Source organism: Melanerpes formicivorus, unplaced genomic scaffold (assembly GCF_026170545.1).
Source record: "Melanerpes formicivorus ecotype bairdi unplaced genomic scaffold, bMelFor1.0.p_v2 SCAF_11, whole genome shotgun sequence".
Taxonomy (NCBI): domain Eukaryota; kingdom Metazoa; phylum Chordata; class Aves; order Piciformes; family Picidae; genus Melanerpes; species Melanerpes formicivorus.
This window is the reverse complement of record NW_027142363.1, coordinates 11135789-11157655: the sequence shown is the minus strand read 5'-3', so window position 1 is coordinate 11157655 and position 21867 is coordinate 11135789. Positions and strand designations below refer to the sequence as shown.

Here is a 21867-nt window from a genome sequence, read left to right as displayed (position 1 = left end):
TTAGAAAAGTTAGAGATTTCTTCACAGTTTTGTTTCTGGAAGGAGAACAAAGTCAAGTTTCCTATTTTACAATCTTGTGTTTGTATTGAGTAATGCAATATATTCAATTAATTGTATGTCTCAGGTTGGTAATTGTTAATCTGTACCACTGAAACAACTGGTATCATGCTGAAGTGTGCCTGAATCACTAGCAGGATAGGTATTTCGTGGGATGTTTCTTTATAGTTGCAGTTTTACTATTTATCCATATTCAGTAAACCAGAGAGTTGTCATTTGGATCTAGTGCAGCTATCTTACGCTACTGGCAAGACTTCATTTTGCATGTTCTATTACAATCTGTTGCTCCCTGTTCTTCCTCTCCCCCCATCCTATAAATAGAGGTTAGCAGGATATCCTTTGCAGTGGTTCTTCAGCAGTTCCTGGAACTCATGAACCCCAGTTAGATTCCCTCTGCTGTATGACAAGGACACAGTTGCCAGTACCTGTGGTTGGAGGAAAGACTAACATAGTATATTTGTGGATTTTGGCACTCTTTTATCCTTGAGGAAAACAGTGAAAGCTGCTACCTGTTGTAGCTGCCTAAAATTCCAGTAGGTACAGTAGGCTGTATTTTTAAGTCAGTGCTGGCTTCTGTATGCTCTGTGAGAGTGCTTAAGCAGCAGTTCAAATGCATTTGGATGGGATAGAGGGAGAGAATATAGGCAAATGCTACTAGTGTTTCAGATAGAATTTAGTACTTTTTTTAGGTTGCCAGGCCCAGACAAGTTATAGAAGTAGTGTGCAGCTCTTTGGGGATGAAAGCTTGTTTGTTTTTTTATGACTGTATCATGGTAACTGAAGTGTGATTATCACTGTGATCCTGAAAGAGCTGTGTCTGTTGCTTCTTAAGTGAACTGTTTCCGGGAATACCGAAAGCTGTGGCATTAGGTTTAGGGTAGTAGTAGGGTTAGTAGAGAATCTTGATGGAGAAGAAATGAGATGAACAGCTTTTCAGGAGACATGCTGGACTGCATCAGGAGAATTGTGGCCAGCAGGTCGAGGAAGGTGATTCTCCCCCTCTACTCAGCTCTGGTGAGATCCTACCTGGAGTACTGTGTCCAGTTCTGGAGCCCCTATTACGAGAGGGATCTGGAGGTGCTGGAACATGTCCAGAGAAGGGCCACAAGGATGATCAGAAGGCTGGAGCACCTCTCCTATGAGGACAGACTGAAGGAGTTGGGGCTGTTCAGTCTGGAGAAGAGAAGGCTCCCAGGTGACCTAATTGTGGCCTTCCAGTATCTGAAGGGGGCCTACAAGAAGGCTGGGGAGGGACTTCTCAGGATCTCAGGTAGTGATAGGACTAGGGGGAATGGAATGAAGCTGGAGGTGGGGAGATTCAGGCTGGATGTGAGGAGGAGGTTCTTCACCATGGGAGTGGTGAAGCCCTGGAATGGGTTGTCCAGGGAGGTGGTTGAGGCCCCATCCCTGGAGGTGTTTAAGACCAGGCTGGATGAGGCTCTGGCCAGCCTGCTCTAGTGTGGGGTGTCCCTGCCCATGGCAGGGAGGTTGGAACTAGATGATGCTTGTGGTCCCTTCCAACCCCGAATGATACTATGATACTATGAGCTCAGCACTGTTCCAGAGAGGCAGTTAAGTTTCAAAACTCTGTGTAGAAAACAATCTGTTCTGTGTACATAATGATGTCATTTGCATATGAGTGTCCTTTGTAAAGGTGTTTCTTCCCAGTGATTCAGAATTTGTGAATGTTCTTCCTAGGCCACAGAAATAGCTTAGTTGATAAAGTACTATTTAACTTCATTGCCTGAGGTTCATATCGGGTCAAATTTAAATCTCACTTTATTTTCCAAAGAATGTAGCTTGACAGCAAGGAAATTTCTGGTCTTCTCTTGCCTTTAGCAGCACCTAAATCTTGGTTTGCTTCACAGCTGACGGTCAAGAATTTAAAACTTACATTGATCCTGTGAGACATAGCTTAATGACAGTTTTAGTAGACATCGTTGTCTTTCTCCTTAGTTACTCAAGGCAGAATAGGAACCTCAAAGGGGAAGGGAATCAGTTTTATAGGGGAAGGAAAATGTATGTTGCTAACAAATTTTCTGAGGACCTGTGTGTACTTTTTAAAACATTTGGCCTTTTAAAGATATGATCACACATTGGTGCTTTGTTAACAGAATAGTGTGCTATCTGTGCTTCTTGGTCATGTCTTCCAGCATGGTTTTATTCTGTAGACACATGAACAAATACGCAAAAGAATGCTTAGAGTACTGACTGTGGGGGGTGTGTGTAGCCTGCTTAGAAGAATGTTCTTGGACCTGTAAGACTTGATAAAATTGTTGGGGGCGTGTTAGATTGCTCTGTGAAAATTAGAGAAGGGAGGATTGAAGGAGAATAGTGTAACAATGACCCGAGTGGCTGATAACCACTAATGACTAAACACTCTGTTTCATTCAGGAGATCATGTTGCTATCTGTGGTGCTGCTTTTCTGTGGGTCTTATTTACTAAGTATGTAAAATGGAGCACTCACTACCTCTTTATTTTGTAAATAAAGAGACCTTCTTATGTCAAACAAACTTCAGCCAGTGAGCAAAGCCAGGGGAGTTAGTTCAAGCCTTAAAAGATATTTTTTACCAACCTGCTAGCTCATGCTTAAAACAGATAAATAGATTTAAGATTGTACATCGAGCTCAAGACACCCCAAAGGATATAAGCCTGGAATTTTTCTTCTGTGTGAACGGGATAAGTCTCACTGGGTGACATCACTTCTTTCCTAGTAGTTTCAGGTTTGCAATGTGTATAGGCTGCCTTTTTTCTCTGACTGTGTTTTATGTTTTTCTCTTGGCACCCCTGTTCCTTCTCTACTGATGTGCATGCATCACTTTCTGGGTTTGCTTCTCTTGCAATGGATTCAGTAAAGTAGAGAAGCTCATAGCATTCCTGCATTTCAATTTGCTCTTGTTCTGAAGACATACTGTGCCCAAACATAATGTCTTTATAGGAGTCTAAGACCAGGTTTTGCATAAATTTGAAGTGATTTTTCCCTTTTGAATAAATAAACCATTAGAATAAACCTTTATTAGAATAAACCAAACCAGGTTGGAAGAGACCTTCAAGATCATCATGTCCAACCCATCAACCAATCCAACCCACCCAAACAGCTAACCCATGGCACCAAGCACCCCATCGAGTCTCCTTCTGAACACCTTCAATGACGGCGACTCCACCACCTCCCCAGGCAGCCCATTCCATAGCGCAATCACTCTTTCTGTATAGAACTTCTTCCTAACATCCAACCTGAACCTCCCCTGGCACAGCCTGAGACTGTGTCCTCTTGTTCTGGTACTGGGTGCCTGGGAGAAGATACCATCATCCACCTGTCTACAACCTCCCTTCAGGTAGTTGTAGAGAGTGATAAGGTCACCCCTGAGTCTCCTCTTCTCCAGGCTAAGCAACCCCAGCTCCCTCAGCCTCTCCTCATAGGGCTTGTGTTCCAAACCCCTCACCAGCTTTGTTGCTCTTCTCTGGACTCGTTCCAGCAAGTCAACATCCTTCCTAAACTGAGGGGCCCAGAACTGGACACAGTACTCGAGGTTCAAAAAAGCACAGTTCTTGGGTTTCTGTGTAAGATGGCCCCTCAACAGGCGTTTGCTGCTTGAAAGACGGGAAACTGAAGGCCATCATCCTATTCACTCTCCTGTTGCCCACCCCTCCTTGTACACTTCACCCAGGGCTTATGAACTGGAGCAAGTTCTAGTTTGAATTGGAAGGCCTTCTTAGTTGACTTCTGCCATGTGTTTTCTGTAGTACTTTTGTAATTTACATTAAATTTAAATTGAGGTGGTTACTAGCTTCCTCTTAAATGCAGACAATAACATCAATATCCCTTTTCCCATCTACTATGGTTCAATGAACGGCTCATCGTTGTTATTTACTTGCATTTATCAGCCTGAAAACACACAGGTGACTTTTCTGCCTTTTAGATTCTTGACTTTATAGATACTTTATTCTGTACTTCCATACTGCCGTGAAAAGTATGCAAAACTCTTGATATTTTGTATTATGTCTTGATTTTAGTTGGCTCTTTAATGGTTTTGGAGCATGCGGGTTGATATGGACCAACAAAGAAATGACTCCTTTTAAAAACATGATGCTTGTAAAAATATGTGCAGCTAGAGTGCACAGATTTCTGAAACCTCTTTCCCTATGTTTGAAAGTATTTAGACATTGTATCCTAAGATGCAGTTTGTGTAAAACAGAAGTGTGTTCTTTTTTAATACTGCTTTGAGCAGGCGAGACTATTATAACGGGAATAAGAAAGTGTTTTTTCTCGTGTTTAAAAGAATCCACACCAGACAGCAGGAAATAATTCTTCTTAAAGTCTTGAAATTATCAAAACTCCATTAAGATACAAGCCTTGAATGGTCCTTGAATTAATTAGATCTTATATAAAAATAAAGCTTCATTTAATTTCTTTTACCCTGCTGTCTCTTGCCCTGTGGTGCTCTCCCCCAACCCATTGCAGCCAACTGGATACTCTGGTTGGTTTTCTTTGCCAGATTAATGGGTTTGGGACAGTGATACTAGAAGTAGAGATAAAGCTAACTCCTGCTGCCTCTTTAGCCACTGGTGTCACTGCATGGGGAAGGAAGGTAGGGAAAAAACCCAGGAGCAGGGATTTTTTTCTCCAAACATCCAGTTGTGGTCAGTAAAATCAGAAAGCAATTTCTCGCAAGTCAAGCTTTGCAGGACAGAGCATTCCAATGACAGGATCCTTTATAAAGCATCTGAGGTTTTTTTTTTTAGCTGATCATGGTGTCTTTGAGAAATTAGATGTATTATTGGAAGCATGGTCCTCTGAATGTAGAGGGTTTTTTTCTCATACATTGTTTTGGTAAATGTGTGTGAAAGATGTTCCAAGTCTAATTAAACTTACAGAAATGTACACACATGCCTTAATGAACAGCTTCCTCTTCTAACACAATCCACAAGGAACTAGTAAGGTAGTTAAATTTTAGATTTACCCATCTTTAAAACATGCTTTTGACACCTGTAGCTATGATACTGCAAATTAAATAAAAGTCAGATTTAAAATAGTTGTTTGGGTATTCTGAAATTGAAAAAGGCAACAAAATCTTGATGTGCTATTCCAAGAGATAGCGTGTGTGTGTGTGTCTGAGGAGAAGGCAGAATACACATGCATAAATAGGCACAGACATGTGTATGCATATACATATATGTGTGTGTGTGCAGGTATATTTATATACACACGTGTGTTTGCATCTCAGTTTGATGCATGTGTCAGCTGTAGTTCATCCTGAGCTGGAAGTATCTGTGTGTACTGACTTCATTGCTTTTACTGCATTTTTGTTGCTGTTGCCCAGAGTGCTGTCTATAACAGCAAAGGAACAATTTGCAGTGCTGTGCTCAATATTATTCTTCCAAAGATCTTTTTTATTCCAACCTTATTAGCCTAAGTTTTCAGTTTCTCATAGTTTTTAGTGACTTCTTCAAGCTGCCATATTCTTTATTGTGTTCTCCCTGGCTGCTTCCATGCATCCAGCTGATTTCTCATTTTCCTGCCCTCTGGCAGTTTTTCTCCTTGGATTTTTATTCTTCTTTTTCCCCTGGTTGCAACGTCATCTTTTTGGATTTCTTTTAAGATACTTAAGTTTATCTGTCTCTGTGTTTCTGAAGTACAAATGCTGAAGTGCTGCTTTCACACTGGCTTCTTGGTTATTGTCGTATGGGACTGGCTAGTTTTTCTGCAGGAGCAGTTGCTGCCACGTGTGAAGGAAACGATATGGAGTGCCTGTCTTAATGTTGGCTCCTCTAACTAATTTTTTTGAACTTCTGCTGGTGGTTTGTGGATGTTTTAGAGTTTTTTTTTGTGTGTTTTGTTTTCTTTTGTTACCTCTTGAAACACATTTTCCTGAGGTTTAATAATGTCGCTGACTTGTTCCTCAGAAGTCATCTTTGCACTTAACGCTGAAGAAATATAATTCAAAACCTAACAAGCCTTTTTAAAAAAAAGAAAGAAAAATAGAAAAAAAGTAACCAAGCCAACACACAGATTTTCCTCTTCTATTTTCTGACAGCTTTTGTTCATACTGTGACTTCTCAGCAGTCAGGGATGTTAGCTGAAGTATCTCTTACAGCTTGAATGGCTTTAAAAATCAAACATCCTGGCAGTAGAACTTGCCTTTTATGAAGATTAATAATGAAAAGTCATAGTCCTGCCTTGGTGTTGGAAAAGGTATCTGCCTGCCACTGTCCTGAAGGGTAATTTTTCTTCTTTCATACCTTCTGGAATAGGAATTGAATTAAGCAAGAGAATGCCTTCTTGCCTACTCTTCATGTTTTATTGATGTAAGGCTTTCATTTTGTATTACTATGTCTTGTTATTACTTGCTTTTAAATATTTGGACAGACTTTTTTTACCTTCTCCATTGTTATATTCCATAACTGACACAGTGGATAAATCTGTGTTAGTAGGTAACTTCACAAGAATCTTGGACCTTTACATTAATAGAAAAATAAGAGATAAGTTTTTAAATGGCATCTTACTTTCCATTATGCTATCAAATAAAGATACTTTATTCTCTTATTTTGCTTTGTGCTAAATAATTGGTCACATTTTTGGCTAATGTTCATGGGCTCTATTTTTTCTTTATTGTGAAGGGCAAAAGGAAATTATGTAATGCAATACCATTTTATTTGTGATTCGTGGGGAATACGTTAGAGGTAAAAAAACCCATGACAATATAATGATTCTACCTTTAGTAAGCCACAGCTCAACTAGGAAGTTAAGTTTATGGTAAGAATAAAAAATATTTAATGAAGCAGAACCACCTAACCATGAGCTGTGATGTAACAGGAGAAATTAATAGTAGTACTGGAATACCCTTGCAAGATGAGAGAAGAGTGGTTCTGACAAGTCGATTATGCTTCCGGGTCTAATGACCAGTAGAACAAAAGTGTGCAAGGTAGGCCATAAAAAACATAGTGTAGCATACTGTGTAGATTTTGCAACTGGTTATTTTATGATGTGGAATTACAGCAACAGCTTATGGAGCATATAGAATTCACTGTAGATCCAGAGTAGGCAAAGTGGTCTGGAAAGTGGTGAGATGTGCATTGGGTTTTGGTGTCTTCTAAGTGTGTGCCTGCATGCTTACGAGTGTAAGATTGTTGTATTAGAAAACAACACAAAACCCCAAAACAGTAAAAAACAAAACAAAAACAAAACCAACTCCCCATATCCTTCATTTCCCTATCCTCTTAAAATGCTCTACAGGAAGCAGAATACAGTAAGAATGTCATGCTGTTCATGTGGTATTGGTGTCTTGAGGAAAATGTATCACTGTCCCCTCAGCTTTCTATAGTCCACCCTTCACTGATGTTTCATCAGCTCTGATAGTCCTGTGGGCAAGTTTTAGTTTCTCAGTTTCTGCAGTGTGAAACTAATTCTTCTTCTCAGAATTATGGTCAATACTAGAAGACAGCAGTGTCTTCTCTGAATGCATAGGCTCAAGACATTTTGAAAATGTTTTGTAATCAATTTCCTCAGGCATGAGATGTAAGTCATGGTGATGCTGTTTGTGCAAAGAAGGGATTTTTTGCTTGGAGTCACACTTTCAGATTTGAAGAGCTGAACTAGAGTATGTGTTCTGTGAATTCAGACTTGAAAAGCAAAAAAAAGTGTTTAGTAATGCAGAATCCCTTTTTGTGCTTATTGCTTGTAACAGAATAGCATTCTTCTTAATGTCTGATTACAGCTCTTTGAAATAATATGCCTGGACTATGTTTATAGGAATAAGATAAGAATTATTCTGTAATTTGGGTTCACAGAATGAATGCCTCAAAACATCACATATAAAAAATTATATTTTCCACTGGGTGGTATTCATATGGAGAATAATGCAGAGGAGTCTCCAAAACAGTCAGTGCAGTTCATTTTGGTAATAATACAGCATGGTCATAGCAAGTGAAACGGTAAACATCTCCATAAAAGATATTTGCAATGCCTGTGTATAACAGGATCATTTGAAAAGTTAGTATTGATTTGATCAGCTCAATAGATGAAAGTTGTCATACTTTTGGATTATGTTAGCCTAGCTGTCTGTAGTGCCACCCTCAATATTTCTATTTGGTAAGCAGACCCTCCAGACTAACGTAAATGAAGCTGCAGTTATGTCTGGTGTCTATTGGTTTTGTAAAGTCTCAGGGTCCCATGCCATAAATTAGCAGCACCTGTACCATAAGGTAACCGATACTGATTGTTAGACACAAACAGGACTTTGAGAGCAGCCTCATCAGAATCTGGTAATTTGGTGAATATGGGTTAGTTCACAAGCAAGACAACTTTGAACATTGCCTAGAAAGATCTGCTCCTTAGTCTTTTTGTTTCCTGGGACAGCCAGCATTGTGAGGATACCTAGAGTGGAATGTCAATAGTTAGTCAATTGTCTGAAATGTCTTTTTTGTTAACTGCTTAAACTTCAGAATGTATTTTTAAATACTTGTTTTCTCTCCTTAGCTCTTTTCATTGATGGAGATGAAACCTCCTATTTCCCGAGCAAAAATGATTCTCATCACAAAAGCTGCCATTAAAGCTATTAAGGTAAGGCACAGCAGAACAAACACAGAACTGTAACAGTAGCAATGTTTTGTTATTTTACTTCAAAGTAAATTCATCTCTGGATTTCCTGGTGTTGGTTTCATGGATGTTTCACTCTAGCTGGTGTTAAGAATGTTATCCACAAACAAGTGGGTGGTGAATATCATCTCTTGGTTTTAGACTAATTAGTAGTATACTGCCAGCTGGATTTTTTGAGTAATTGCTTTTTAATGCTAAACTCACTAGGGTGTTATTATTTCAATGTAATGAAATTTTCAGTGTTTCAGGATGCAACTAGCACATAGGTGTCTTGCTTTGAAGCAATAATTACTTTAGAAAGTAAATCCAGAAAGCTCTCACTAGTAACTGTAGTAGCAGTATGTCTTTTTGTGTGTATACTGGCACACTTTGGACAGAAAGGATGACTTAATTAGCTCAAGTGCAGTGAGTGTAGTGTTTTGTAGTTTCTCCTAAATGGTAGTAAGCACAAAGAGTTAAAATACTTGTGAAATGATGTGCCGCTGTTGAGTAGATGATACATTAATTTCTAAATTTATCTTCCAGCTCTACAAGCATGTTGTCCAGATTGTAGAGAAGTTTATTAAAAAGGTAAGAATAAAAAAGAATCTACTGATACTGCCTGCATCTGTTGCTAGATGTTATTAATAACGCTCGTAAACAGCCAAAAAGCCTCGTGTTATTCAGGGACCAAGAAAAGAAATTCTCTTTTGTTAGGACTTTATACATTTTAATACCTCTTTTTGTATGTAATCTCCCAATTTGAGTTTTCAATAGTGCATTAAGAAGCAGAGGAAAAAATTGTCAATTTCCTCCTTTCTTCTCTACCTAGCAGCTGGGGAGGAAGCTGGAGGAATTGAACTTCAAATGAATTTTCACGGGCTAAGATAATTCATAGTTTGAGAAAATAGTTTTCATGCTTGCCTAGGCATGTAGAACAACAGACTAGAATGTAATGCTTGCTAGAACCAAACTGTGAGTGAACAGGAAAAATACTCTTTTTTGTTCAGAGTCCTTCAGAGACCTCCAAAGAGAAGGGCTTGCCATTAAATTCTGGAGAACAGAGTTGGTTGGATGCATTTCGGTCCGTTGAGTGTTGCATAATTCAATAGCAGAATTGTGACAGGCTGTACTGTAATCTAGTAGACCTGTTGTTGAGATTACAAATTGTGAACCCAAAGGTACTTCACAAGCAGTGATTGAGAAGGTAACAGCTTCTTCAGGGCTGTGCCAGGGGAGGTTTAGGCTGGATGTTAGGAAGAAATTCTTCACAGAAAGAGTGATTGGCCACTGGAATGGGCTGCCCAGGGAGGTGGTGGAGTCACCATCACTGGACATGTTGAAGAGGAGACTGGATGAAGCACTTGGTGCCATGGTTTAGTTGATAAGATGGTATTGGGTGATGGGTTGGACTTGATGATCTTAGAGGTCTTTTCCAACCTCGTTAATTCTGTTCTCTTCTACTCTGTCCCAAATGTGAAAGCACACTTTTTCTACTTTATTTTCCATTGCTGTAAAGAAAGCCAAAGCACGAAGAGTATTCTACATAAAACAAATGAACATTTTTTTCTACCCACACATACCAAGTATAAGTTTCTTGTAAAGGTATAAGGGAATGTGTACTGCCTTGTTAGCATCATTGTTTAATGGAAAACTATTTTTATGTTTCTAGTGCAAACCGGAATATAAAGTCCCTGGATTGTACGTTATTGACTCCATTGTTCGTCAGTCTCGTCACCAGTTTGGAACAGACAAAGATGTTTTTGGGCCAAGATTCTCTAAGAATATTACTGCCACATTCCAGTATTTGTATCTCTGTCCATCTGAAGACAAGGTACAAGTATAATTTTTCAAGTGTTGTTGTGAATTGCTACCAGTGCTACCTTCCGCTTACAGGAAAGCTGAGTTAGTGATTCTCGTGACCATGGTAGTGAATGTTACTATATTAAGTGGTAAAATATGCTGAGAAAGATTGTACAAGGTGAAAGTTAAATGAAAGTTCTAGTTAAGATATTTATTTTGCCTAACTTAATCACTTCTGGTTTGCCTATGCAAGCATTTCACCAGTGTGACTATGCTAAACCTTGTTTTTCTTGATGCTCCTTCAGGACAACTTACAATTGAAGGTGTAAAGTGTTACAGAAGCAGCTGTGGTATTGTAGGCAGTGAAGGTTCTTCTCTCACACAGTTAAAAAAAAATCAATTTAAAAATCACCATACTGATTTCTTCAGTCTTTAAAAATTCCACACTTGAATTTCATTTGCCAGACTGGTTTAAAGCCTCATTTTTCTTACTTTTGGTGTACTTCCTGATAGAACAGAGGTTCTGAAAGTATTGTGAATTCATGATGGCCCAGGCTGCCATCAACAGAAGGTAGCTTGCGTGTCCTCTATGAGAACACTTTCAAAAGGCTTCCCAGATAAGTGTGTTTGAGAAGTTGCCAGTTGGTTTCCATGAAATCACCTAGTTGCTCTTTTCCTGAATTGTACTCTGTGAGAGTAACATACTGTTTTTTACCTAATCTGACTTTATACCTAATCTTCTGACTAAGCTTTTTGAAAAGCTTTAATGCTCTTTGGTTTTCCAGTGTGGAACATTGAGACCTTTAGGCTCTGAATCTGATACTCTGGAGCTTCCAGGTTAATACACTGGTGAAATAATGCAGCCCCTTCCTTCTGAATTTGTAGTTAACATTTTGTTTATCTACATTAATTAGACTATCCATCTCATTCATGGAACTACCTGATTACCTCACTGCTAAAATAGTTAAGATTTCTGCTAGGGAGGGTAACACTGTTTGTAATCTGCTTGCTTTATGAATTTTCAGTGTGCAAACATGCCTGATCTGCAGTACCTAGCAGCTAGGGTTGATACCCAAAGAGAATGATACCATTTTTTTCTAATAGCCTTTCTGTAAGATTAATAATGTGACTGAAAACAAAAGTATTACTTTTGTTCATTTTTCTGACTTCCATATTATTTTCAGGTTTTCTGGAGAGATAGTGTACCCAATGCCAAATAATGCTGCTGGTTTTAAGTTGTTGCTCAGACTAAAATCTTGTTTTAAAAATAGCCATTTTGGCTTTCTCTCTAATTTATCTTACTGTAGAAAGTACTCTTGGAAATTTTTAATCACTTAGTGTGTGGAAGTCTAGGTGGATTTGCATGGGTATATATAACATGGTTTGGTTTGATTAGGTGGTGTTGGATGATAGGTTGGACACGATGATCTTGAAGGTCTCTTCCAACCTGGTTTATTCTATTCTATTCTAACTGAGTCACAGTAAGGCATTTTATTGTTAAAACAAGAAAGAACAGAAGCAGTTCATTCTTAGCCAGCTACAGTAGAAGTACTTAAAATGTATGGGTATGCAAGTCAGGTGAATTAAGTATGCAGAAAAGAGAGGTATGTCTGTATTGCCATGTACTCTGACTTTTACTTCCTTACATCGTTTTCCAACTGAAACAGCACATCTGATTGGATATTATTGTTCAATACTAGGCTATGAAGGAAAGACTGATTTCCAGCTTGTTCCTGAAAGCTTCATTGTTCTTAATGTTAAAAAAAGAAGTGAGCTTAAAATAACAGCTGACAATCAGAGGGTTTGATTTAATCTTTCTGTAGTGATCAGTTGGAATGTTTTTCACTTGCTTTGCTGATCTTTTGATTCATCATTGAGATGAGTTTTCCAGCTCCCTTTCATTTTCTCTCTCTCGTTTGTCACATTTGTTGTACGTTTCACACCTTTATGACCATCTGTGAATCAATGATGGGGTTGATGTGACTTCCTCTATTGTCTGTCAAATCTGCATTTTCTGACTGGCCAGAACAGTTTTAGAAGAGTGGCACAAGTCTGTTTTTACAAGAGTGGGTAGTAAAATAAGTCATCAGTTTCTATCATGCCATGTAAAAGATCTTTCTGACCTATGTGACAGCATAGGGTGTTGTTAAATAGGTATGCCAAATTATGTTGGAGTCCTGCTCTGTTCAAACCTTCCTTCTCAACATATGGAAGATAAATATGGAGTTTGTGGACTTGGAAAGCTATATTTGGTGTTAATGTTTGCCTTGTTTTAACAGAGTAAAATAGTCCGTGTCCTGAACCTGTGGCAGAAAAACGGAGTTTTTAAAATAGAAATAATTCAGCCTCTTTTGGATATGGCAGCAGGAACTACTGCCACTGCACCAGTGACAGAAAATGCTACTAATAATGAAGGTATGACTTACATTATAGCTTCTTTTAAAAGGATGAGCTCTAAGAGCTTGTTTGCTTTAACTTTAAAGTGCCTACTACTAGTGTCAGCATTGATAAATTTGCTAAAAGCATACTGCAGATTGAATACTGTGTTTGGTTTTCAACCCTTCACTACAAGAAAGATTTGGGTTACTGGGGTATGTCCAGAGAAGGGCAGTGAGGCTGGTGAAGGGCCTAGAGAACAAGTCTTACAAGGAGTCGCTGAGTGAACTGGCATTGTTTAATCTGGAGAAGAGTAGGCTGAGGGGAGACAACTACCTGAACGGAGGTTGTAGTGAGGTGGGGGTTGGTCTCTTCTCCTGAGGAGCTAGGGATAGAGCAAGAGTAAGTGGCCTCAGGTTTCAGTAGGGGAAGTTCAGTTTAGGTATCAAGGGGAAATTACTAAGAGTGGTCAGGCATTGGAATGGGCTGGCCAGAGGGAGTCACCGTTCCCTGGAGGTGTTCAAAAAACATGTGGAGTTGGCAGTATTGGGTCGATGGTTGTACTAGGTCTTAGAGGCTTTTTCCAACTTTAATGATTGTGTGGTTCTATGCAGCTGAACTTCATTGTCACAATTGTGTGCCGTGGCTGAACTCAGAATTCCAAATAAATCCTGGTTCTATACTTCAGTTACCAGGATGTGAACACTTGTATGGAAAACATCTGAAATGACATGATGTATGCATATATGTTCATTCAATTTTTGGTGTGAAGTATTTTTTTATTCTCAATGTTATAATTCTAATCTTTTTAATGTTAACTTCTGGATAAGTGTGATCTTGCATATTAAGAGCTACATCTATTCTTTGAATCAGCTTTTCTCTGAAAGCAGCAGCTGTCAGTCTCTTTCAGGATGCAGCTCTGAAACATTGTAACTGGTGTTCAAAATGCAAATTCTTGAACAGTAAATGTATGCCTGGCAGTAGGCTTTTACATGGGCTACTGGTTGAAAACTGCTGACCTAAAGACTAAAATAATGACATCCTGCCCACGGTATTTTCACTGACCCATTTTATGCCACATAAAAAAGCTGGTAATGAGGTTACCAAATTGTGGATGAGAATATGCATACCACAATTCTCTTTTCTTGAGAGGGCTGCCTTTCTGAGTTTGTACTCTGTATTTCAGACTTAGCTTTGGTAACCTCCTTACATAGAGCACTCAAATATGTTGGGAGTAGGATTGGTAAAAAAATTAAATGGAGTGGGTGCAGTGTGGTGGCAGACAACAAAATAATGATGCACAGTAGCATAAGTGAAATAATTTCCAGTGGTGTTAGGGAAAGCCTATTCTATTGAGATCCTTTATAAACATGGCAGGGCAGAGGGAGAGAATGTCTTAGCATTTGAGGAGACTGGTGGCTATACTATTTCATTCTGACATGACAGATGAGCAGCACTATTTTGTCCATCTTTGTCTCATCACTAGTAGCTAGAAGGTTGGATACCTTCTGCCTAGATTTTCATCTACAGAAATACTGATTTCAAGGAAATTATTTGGATGCACCAGAGGGGATAATTTGTCTCTGAAATAAATATGGTAATGAATAATAATAAATACATTAATGTATTATGTGAAGTAGAATCTATCTAGCTCTAATGCTACAGAGTCTGCTTAGCCAAAAGAAAAGAAAAGAGAGAGAAATGCAAATTTTCCCCCTTGAGTAAGCAAATATCCTTGTGAATGTATACAGGGAATAATCTGGGGATTCATTTATATTTAAAGGCAGTCATGTATGCTTTTGCAGGATTTTTACATAGCATCTGACTTTTGGGAAAATACTGTGTTTGGTTTCGCTTGCTGCATGTCAACAGTGCAGTTACTGAAACTGCAGACAGGTGAATACCTTTAAAGCAATTGGCATTGTGAGGCAAACAGTGTCTCAAACTCAAAACAATGGTTCTGTTAATGGCTTTATTTTTTAGCTTTCAGTTTTCTGGTAGTCCATTACAATATGTCCATCTAGATAAAGCTAATAGCACGTCTTCAAATGTGATCATCGTTTTACTAAAGCTCAGTGGAAATGCGAGTCTTTCCCTGAAAGAACAGCAAACATTATTTTTGTGGTAGGAAGATTTCATAGTATCATAGTATCATTCAGGGTTGGAAGGGACCACAAGGATCATGTAGCTCCAACCCCCCTGCCATGGGCAGGGACACCCCACACTAGATCAGGCTGGCCAGAGCCTCATCCAGCCTGCTCTTAAACACCTCCAGGGATGGGGCCTCAACCACCTCCCTGGACAACCCATTCCAGGGTTTCACCACTCTCATGGTGAAGAACCTCCTCCTCACATCTAGCCTGAATCTCCCCACCTCCAGCTTCATTCCATTCCCCCTAGTCCTATCACTACCTGAGATCCTGAGAAGTCCTTCCCCAGCCTTCCTGTAGGCCCCCTTCAGATACTGGAAGGCCACAATTAGGTCACCTCGGAGCCTTCTCTTCTGCAGACTGAACAGCCCCAACTCCTTCAGTCTGTCCTCATAGGAGAGGTGCTCCAGCCCTCTGATCATCCTTGTGGCCCTTCTCTGGACATGTTCCAGCACCTCCACATCCCTCTTGTAATAGGGGCTCCAGAACTGGACACAGTACTCCAGGTGGGGTCTCACCAGAGCTGAGTAGAGGGGGAGGATCACCTCCCTCTACCTGCTAGCCACACTTCTCCTGATGCAGCCCAGGTTCTGATTGGCTTTGTGGGCTGCAAGTGCACACTGAGAGCTCATGTTGAGCTTTTTGTCCACCAGCACCCCCAGGTCTCTCTCCTCAGGGCTGCTTTCCAGCCAGTTACTGCCCAGCCTGTATTTGTGCCTGGGATTGCCTCGACCCAGATGCAGGACCCTGCACTTGCTCTTATTTATCCATCAGATCCAGGTTTGGCATGGGAATATGCAAAGTGGCATGTGAACAATGATGTTAAGGTGATAAGATGTTGTTAACAAAGAAAGAGAATTGTTTATGAGAGCTGATTACAAATTACTAAAAAAATCCTGTGTTACCAGATAGGTCAGAAAAAAATCTAGCAGAAAGTGTTTAGACTGGACATGAGGAAAAAATTTTTCACAGAAAGAGTGGTCAGGATGTGTTTAAAGGTCATTTAGACATGGTGCTTGGGAATATGGCTTAGGGGTGAGCTTTGTAGAGTAGGGTTATCGGTTGGACTTGGTGATCCTGAGGGTCTTTTCCAACCTGAATGCTTCTGTGATTAAGAGAAACTCAGTTGCTCTTAAAACATTAGATGATCTGAAATGTGCATCTGAAAGAATGAGCCCAGAACTTCGTAACCAGAACTAATATCTTAAGTAGATTGATGCTTGTTGTTTTTCTCCTTTCTAAAATTGTACAATTATAAATATAGACTTGTGATCTAAAGCACCATGCTGGGCTGCTTTTAGATAGGCCATTTATCTCTGTGTTCTTTCTTAATGTATATGATGTGCAGATGTGAGCAGTAAATGGAGCAGATGAAGGGAAAATGAATAGAATATGCAATTGGGGTAGCTTAAATAAGACTTGTTGGGTTAACCAGAGTTTAGTAGGTTGACACTTGTTTTGAGGAGGTAGACGTGCACTGAAGAGCAAGATGAATGTTTTGGAGTAACGTAGCTCGTTCTTAATTCTTCTGAAACTCTCAGGTTCGCCACCCCCTCCAGCAAAAGTTCCTTCGGAGCCCCCTCAGGTTACTGCTAACTCAGTACCTACTGTGCCACAGTTGCCCAGTTCTGATGCCTTTGCAGCAGTAGCTCAGTTGTTTCAAACAACGCAAGGACAACAGGTACCCTCTTTTTATTTGGTTCCTTTTGAACTCCAGGTTTTATGTTGAATGAGGGGGAGGAGCAAAAAAAAAGTCTCCTTAACATTTTCAGTGGCAAACCTGTAAGGGTTAAAGGCAGTGTTTGAATGATCTGTGACCCTTCTATCCATCAATTAATGGTGCTTGTGAAAAAATCAGTTAACATAATTCCTAAGTAGTTTGTTCTGGATGTAGTTACAAAGTTTGAAGCGCAGGCAGAATATATCAAGTGAAATGTTGAGGTCTGTTGTTCAGTCCACTGAACCATTTGCAGTGGTGACAGGCCTGAATACTGAAATCTTGGGATATGCTGAATTTTGCCACTGAAATACTTAAAAAGTGACTTTTGGTTTTGCTGCAAGTTCTTTGATAGTTCAGTCAGGTTTTCGATGGAGTCCATCCTGTGCCATAGTCCGGTTTGATGTTGTATCCTACCACTGTTTCAATACTATGTGCTTAAGGATGTACCTAATACTGTATATGTTTTTGAAGCTTCAGCAAATTCTTCAGACTTTTCAACAGCCTCAAAAACCCCAGTCACCAGTCATAGATAACACTGTGATGGCTCAGGTTCAAGCTATTACTGCTCAGTTGAAAACTACAGCAGCACAACCACCAGAACAAAAAGCTACTTTCCCAGCACCTGAGCAAAAAACATCATTTGACAAAGTAAGTCTTCATTTGCTCTTTGTGTTTAACTTTTTAAGGTCAGCACAAGACTGACGGATGCTGCAGCGTCCTTCATTTGTTAGGAGAAAAATGCTTCAAGTTTTGTTTCTTCTCTTTCAGTTTGGAGGTCAGCTTTGCTGGTTTTGTAGCCTTTGCATTTTCTAAAGCTGACTAAACTAGTTTTGGACAGTTTCTGATTCTGTATTAGAATATGGAGTTTATTACTTGTATTTCTGATTTAGTCCTTGTCTTCAATTCCTGAGCTGTTTGGTGTGTAGAAAAGCTTCATTAATGAAGCTATTTTGGCTGCCAATTATGTGTAAGATACAGAAAAATAGTTGGCTCGATCTAATTTCTTACAGAAGCTGCTAGATCGGTTTGACTATGATGATGAACCAGAAGCAGCAGAAGATTCAAAGAAAGAAGATTCAGCTCCTTCTCCCTCAGTTTCTCAGCCAGCTTTGTAAGTTTTGTGTCATAATTAAGTTGACAAATCTTTGTTCCAAAAAAAAATGTAATCTTTACTTTAGAATGGTAATTAAACTTCCAAGTTAATTCCATGCTTAACTGTTCTAGTCCAAGGTTAGAATGGTGCTAACAACTTCTGGTGGGTTGGCTTTTTTAGTCTTTTTACTTCAGTCATCCCATGTAGGCATGTTGCATCATTGACTGAGGAATGTGTTCTGTAGAGGAAAACTCAGTTTTGGTTTCAAGGTGAATTCTGTGTTATTTATTGCACAACCAAGTGTGTCAGGGCACTGTTAATGATCAGCTGGATTGTTTTGCTGGCTGGGGAAAGGGTGCTGTTCCAAACATTTTAACTTGGTAGTTTTAGCTACTAAAAAAACTAAAATTGGCTTTGCAGCTGTACATTCTCAAACACTAAGTACCCATGCAAACTAACACAGACTCCTGTTTCCCTTTTGATATGCATTATGATAAAGTCTTAAATTACATGATCACATACTAGTTTTTTCCACAGGACCTCTCTCTCATTCAGTGCACAGGCTGGATGGTGCTCAATACCTGGGTTAGTCAATATTTCTTTTTTCCCTGCTTCAGTATGTGGCCCCATGTCTTACTTGCTGTATATGCCATCTGACCCCTGCTCTCAGAAGCAAACTCACTAACTCTGTCATTAGCTTTCTTACTGTGTTTGTTGCCTTGAGGACTTCAGTGTTCCACAAACATTAGTTAATTAGAATGCCTTTTAAGTAAATTGGTAGTATTTTCCCTGTAATACAGATGGAACTGTAGAGTGCAGAAAGGTGAGGTAGGTCAAACATAAGCACTGCTTGTTTATGCCCAACTAGAGATCATTGGAATAAGCTTTTCAGCATGTTTATGTTCTGTTTGCAGCACTTCAAAGCCTCTGTCCTTATTGCCATATAGTTGTGTAAGATGCCTCTGAAGATTAGATTCCAATAGTCTCATTTTGAGCACACAGAATCAGTAATACTCTATATGAGAAACTGATCTGTACAGAATCATGTAAGAATTGCATGGAACCTGTGTTTTAAAATACTACAAAATTCCATTTCCCCTCTCCATGAAATTATTTTACCCTCCTAAAGTCCTGTTCAGGTTCTTGCCCAAACTGCATCTTGCATACAGGTTGTATTAGCTGCACAGACCTCATTACTTGCCTGAGCACTGTCCATTCTGTGTGTTGAATCGGGAAGTGAATGGCATTACCATAATCCTTGTCTGATATATCCCTTTCTCTTCTGGCCTGTGTTCCTCCCAATCTAAAGCATTTTTTGCCAGAAAATATGGCCAGTTTATTTTTCTTGAGGAAAAGGCTCCCAAAAGAAGGAGCTGGAAAGGAAGAAAATTGTCCTAAGCCAGACAACCTTCACGAAAAATTTCCACAGAATGAGATCATATACATACAGGGGGAAGAGAGGCTTAAACCTTTATGTAGCATTTCTTTAAAAGGTAATCTCTTAGAGTGGAGAAAAGATAAGCAAGGTGTCTTTTCTGGTTTTGTTTGAACTTTTTAGGGAAGAAACAGGACCGTAATAAAGATAACTTTCTGTCTAAATTTGAAGCAAGAGTGTGTAAATATACATAGAAGTTTGTAAAATAAAGGCAGACAATTTATGTATGTACTGACTTAGCCAAATATTCTTGGTTTTAGTGGATTTCCAGGAGAAGGTGTCCAACAGCCAGTATTTCCTCAAATCCCAAATATGGATCCCTTCCAGCAGCGCATGATGGGAATACAACAGGATCCAATGCGCCACCAGGTAACTTCAGGGGTTTCCCTTGTCCCTCTGTTGTGTTACTTGCATTTTCTATGTTTTGTTGTTGTCTTTGGTGCAGAAGTAAGTGGTGTTCCTGTTAGTGCAGAGTGAACATGGCTTAGCCCTCCAGCTTTCTCAGGAAACATGTTTTTGTGCTCTGTTCTGGTGAAGCTTTGAAGAACAAGATTTGTATTTTTCTGTACTTGCAATACTTGACCTACTTGATGTTTTTTGGGCTTCTGATCTTTGTGACTGGAGCAGAAGTACTTTTTACTTTGGGAAAGCTAAGGTAATTTTTTATCTCCTTAACTGAAAGTTTTTTATTGTGTTCTTCCCCAAAGGTTCCACTTCCTCCTAATGGGCAAATGCCAGGTTTTGGTCTCCTGCCTACCCCGCAGTTTCCCCCCATGGCTCAGCCTGTGATTCCACCAGCAGCACCTGTGCAGCAAACTTTTCAGTCTCCTTTTCCAGTACAGAGTGAATCACACATGCAAAAACCACATCAGCAGGTGAGGACTTGTTGCCGTAAACAGGCGAAATTAAATGATTTAATACTTGTCTTTTTCCAATGTGCATAGTTTGTTCAGGAGAGGAAATTTCATGATAACCAGGGACAGAAATGATTGGGAGGGTAGCTCATGTGAGAGAAAGTTGGACAGCTACAATACTACATGAAGAGTCTGGTATTTCAGAAGTTGAGCAAAACCAGCATATATGTGCTTCGTGCCTCCTTGTTTGAAAGACATTGGATTGCATTTTACCCTTCTCACTTTAACTCCTCTTCCCTTACCCGTCCCCATCATGCTTCAGGAATATGCATGGAATTCTAACAGTACACTTGCACTCTGGAGAGAATTTATTTGGAGAAGTCATAAATAGCTATTAGAGTGGAAATGAACTCTGAAGTCTGTAAAAGTTATAAAAAATAATCTTGTTCCTTAGATTTTGGAGGATATTATTGGTTCAGTAAATGGCCGCTACTAAGAAGAAATCAAAGAGCAAGTCTGTTTATGAGGCCATATTTTAGGGGAACAAACACACACTTGAATACATTTTTCCTCTTTTGTTCCAAGAAAAGGAAATCCTCAAAAGAGGACTAGAGATTATACCAAGCTGTCCTTGTGTGGTGACCTGTGATGTTAAAGAATCCAGAAAAACGTTCTTGCTTTTCACTTGGAAGAAAGGGTCAATTCTCAAGTGTATCTTTCTAGTTAGTTCTTTAGGTTTGAATTCTGGTGAATCAGTACATTCTGAGGGAATGCTTGTTTGGGTGTTCCCTGCCAGGGGTGCATCATGGAGACTATGTAAGTTTTGTGCAGTACACAGTGTGTTCTAGAGTGGGAAGCCATAGAAGACCTTTAAAGGTCCCTTCCAATCCACTACATTCTATGGTTGATTCTATGATTTGTAGTGGGAAGGTAGAGCTGTGTTGAACTTACTTGGTTGTGGGTTTTTAAAGCAGATTCTTGGCAGTTTATGTGTCGTTTCGATGACTTACTGGCTTGCTCTTCCAATTTATTGCATTAATTGGCTTAAACTAGTTTTTTATAATGTCTTGGAGAGAAGTTTTATAGCAGACCTTCCTACTCTTCCTACTTTTGCCTGTGATTTTCATGGCAGAGCCAGATCCACTGTCTTTGAGGAATATCATTACTCTGTGGGGATTGAAATGGTCCTGAGATTGACTAAGATAGGGAAAACCAGTCATTTGCAAACTGCAAAAGAGAATTTTGTGTAAATTATGATATTATTGCAGTGTTTTTTTAAAGTTCATGCAGTACTGAACTAACTCCTTATTAGTGACTACAAAGTAATGGTGAAGCTTCTGAGGAGAGTTTTGTTACATTCTATATTACATATGTGAATATCTGATACCATTTTAGTGTTATGCAGTTTAGTCAAAGCATACAATGAAGTAAAATGCCTGTGCTACTCACCTGTAACATCAGTCAACTTAATATTTTAGGATATGGAAGTGGAGCAGCCACCTGTTCAAGAGGGAAAACGGCATGCTTCTGACAGCAGAAAGTCACGATCCAGGTCTGCATCAAGGTAAATTAATGAAAGTTCATATAGTGAGGGGGTAAGTATTGAGTTTTAATGTGAGGAAATTTAGTGTTACTTAAGGAATTAAAGACCTGAAAACACTTTACTAATTCTGCATGGGTACTGAGGAGAGTTATGCTGATTATCTGGAGCTCAGAGAATCTGATGTGTGTGGCTAAGCTACTGTGGGGCTGGTAACTTCTGAGAAGTGAGCCAAGTTCTTGAACTATTGGTGATGCTCATTT

General features: G+C 39.4%; 1 protein-coding gene across 3 annotated transcripts in view; it reads left to right on the top strand.

Moving 5' to 3' along the window:
• The window catches only part of SCAF4 (SR-related CTD associated factor 4), a 50588-nt gene that overhangs the window by 3859 nt on the left and 24862 nt on the right, over nt 1-21867 (top strand). Inside the window, exons 2-12 of one of the 3 annotated variants that reach the window (XM_068144508.1) lie at nt 8535-8618; nt 9180-9224; nt 10306-10467; nt 12716-12851; nt 16504-16643; nt 17154-17330; nt 17693-17793; nt 18313-18360; nt 19471-19579; nt 19918-20085; nt 21543-21616. In XM_068144508.1, the coding sequence (XP_068000609.1) occupies nt 8535-8618; nt 9180-9224; nt 10306-10467; nt 12716-12851; nt 16504-16643; nt 17154-17330; nt 17693-17793; nt 18313-18360; nt 19471-19579; nt 19918-20085; nt 21543-21616 (1244 nt within the window). Of the gene's footprint in view, nt 1-8534; nt 8619-9179; nt 9225-10305; nt 10468-12715; nt 12852-16503; nt 16644-17153; nt 17331-17692; nt 17794-18312; nt 18361-19470; nt 19580-19917; nt 20086-21542; nt 21629-21867 lie in introns of all 3 variants that reach the window. The other 2 variants (XM_068144507.1, XM_068144509.1) reach the window with 2 other exon arrangements.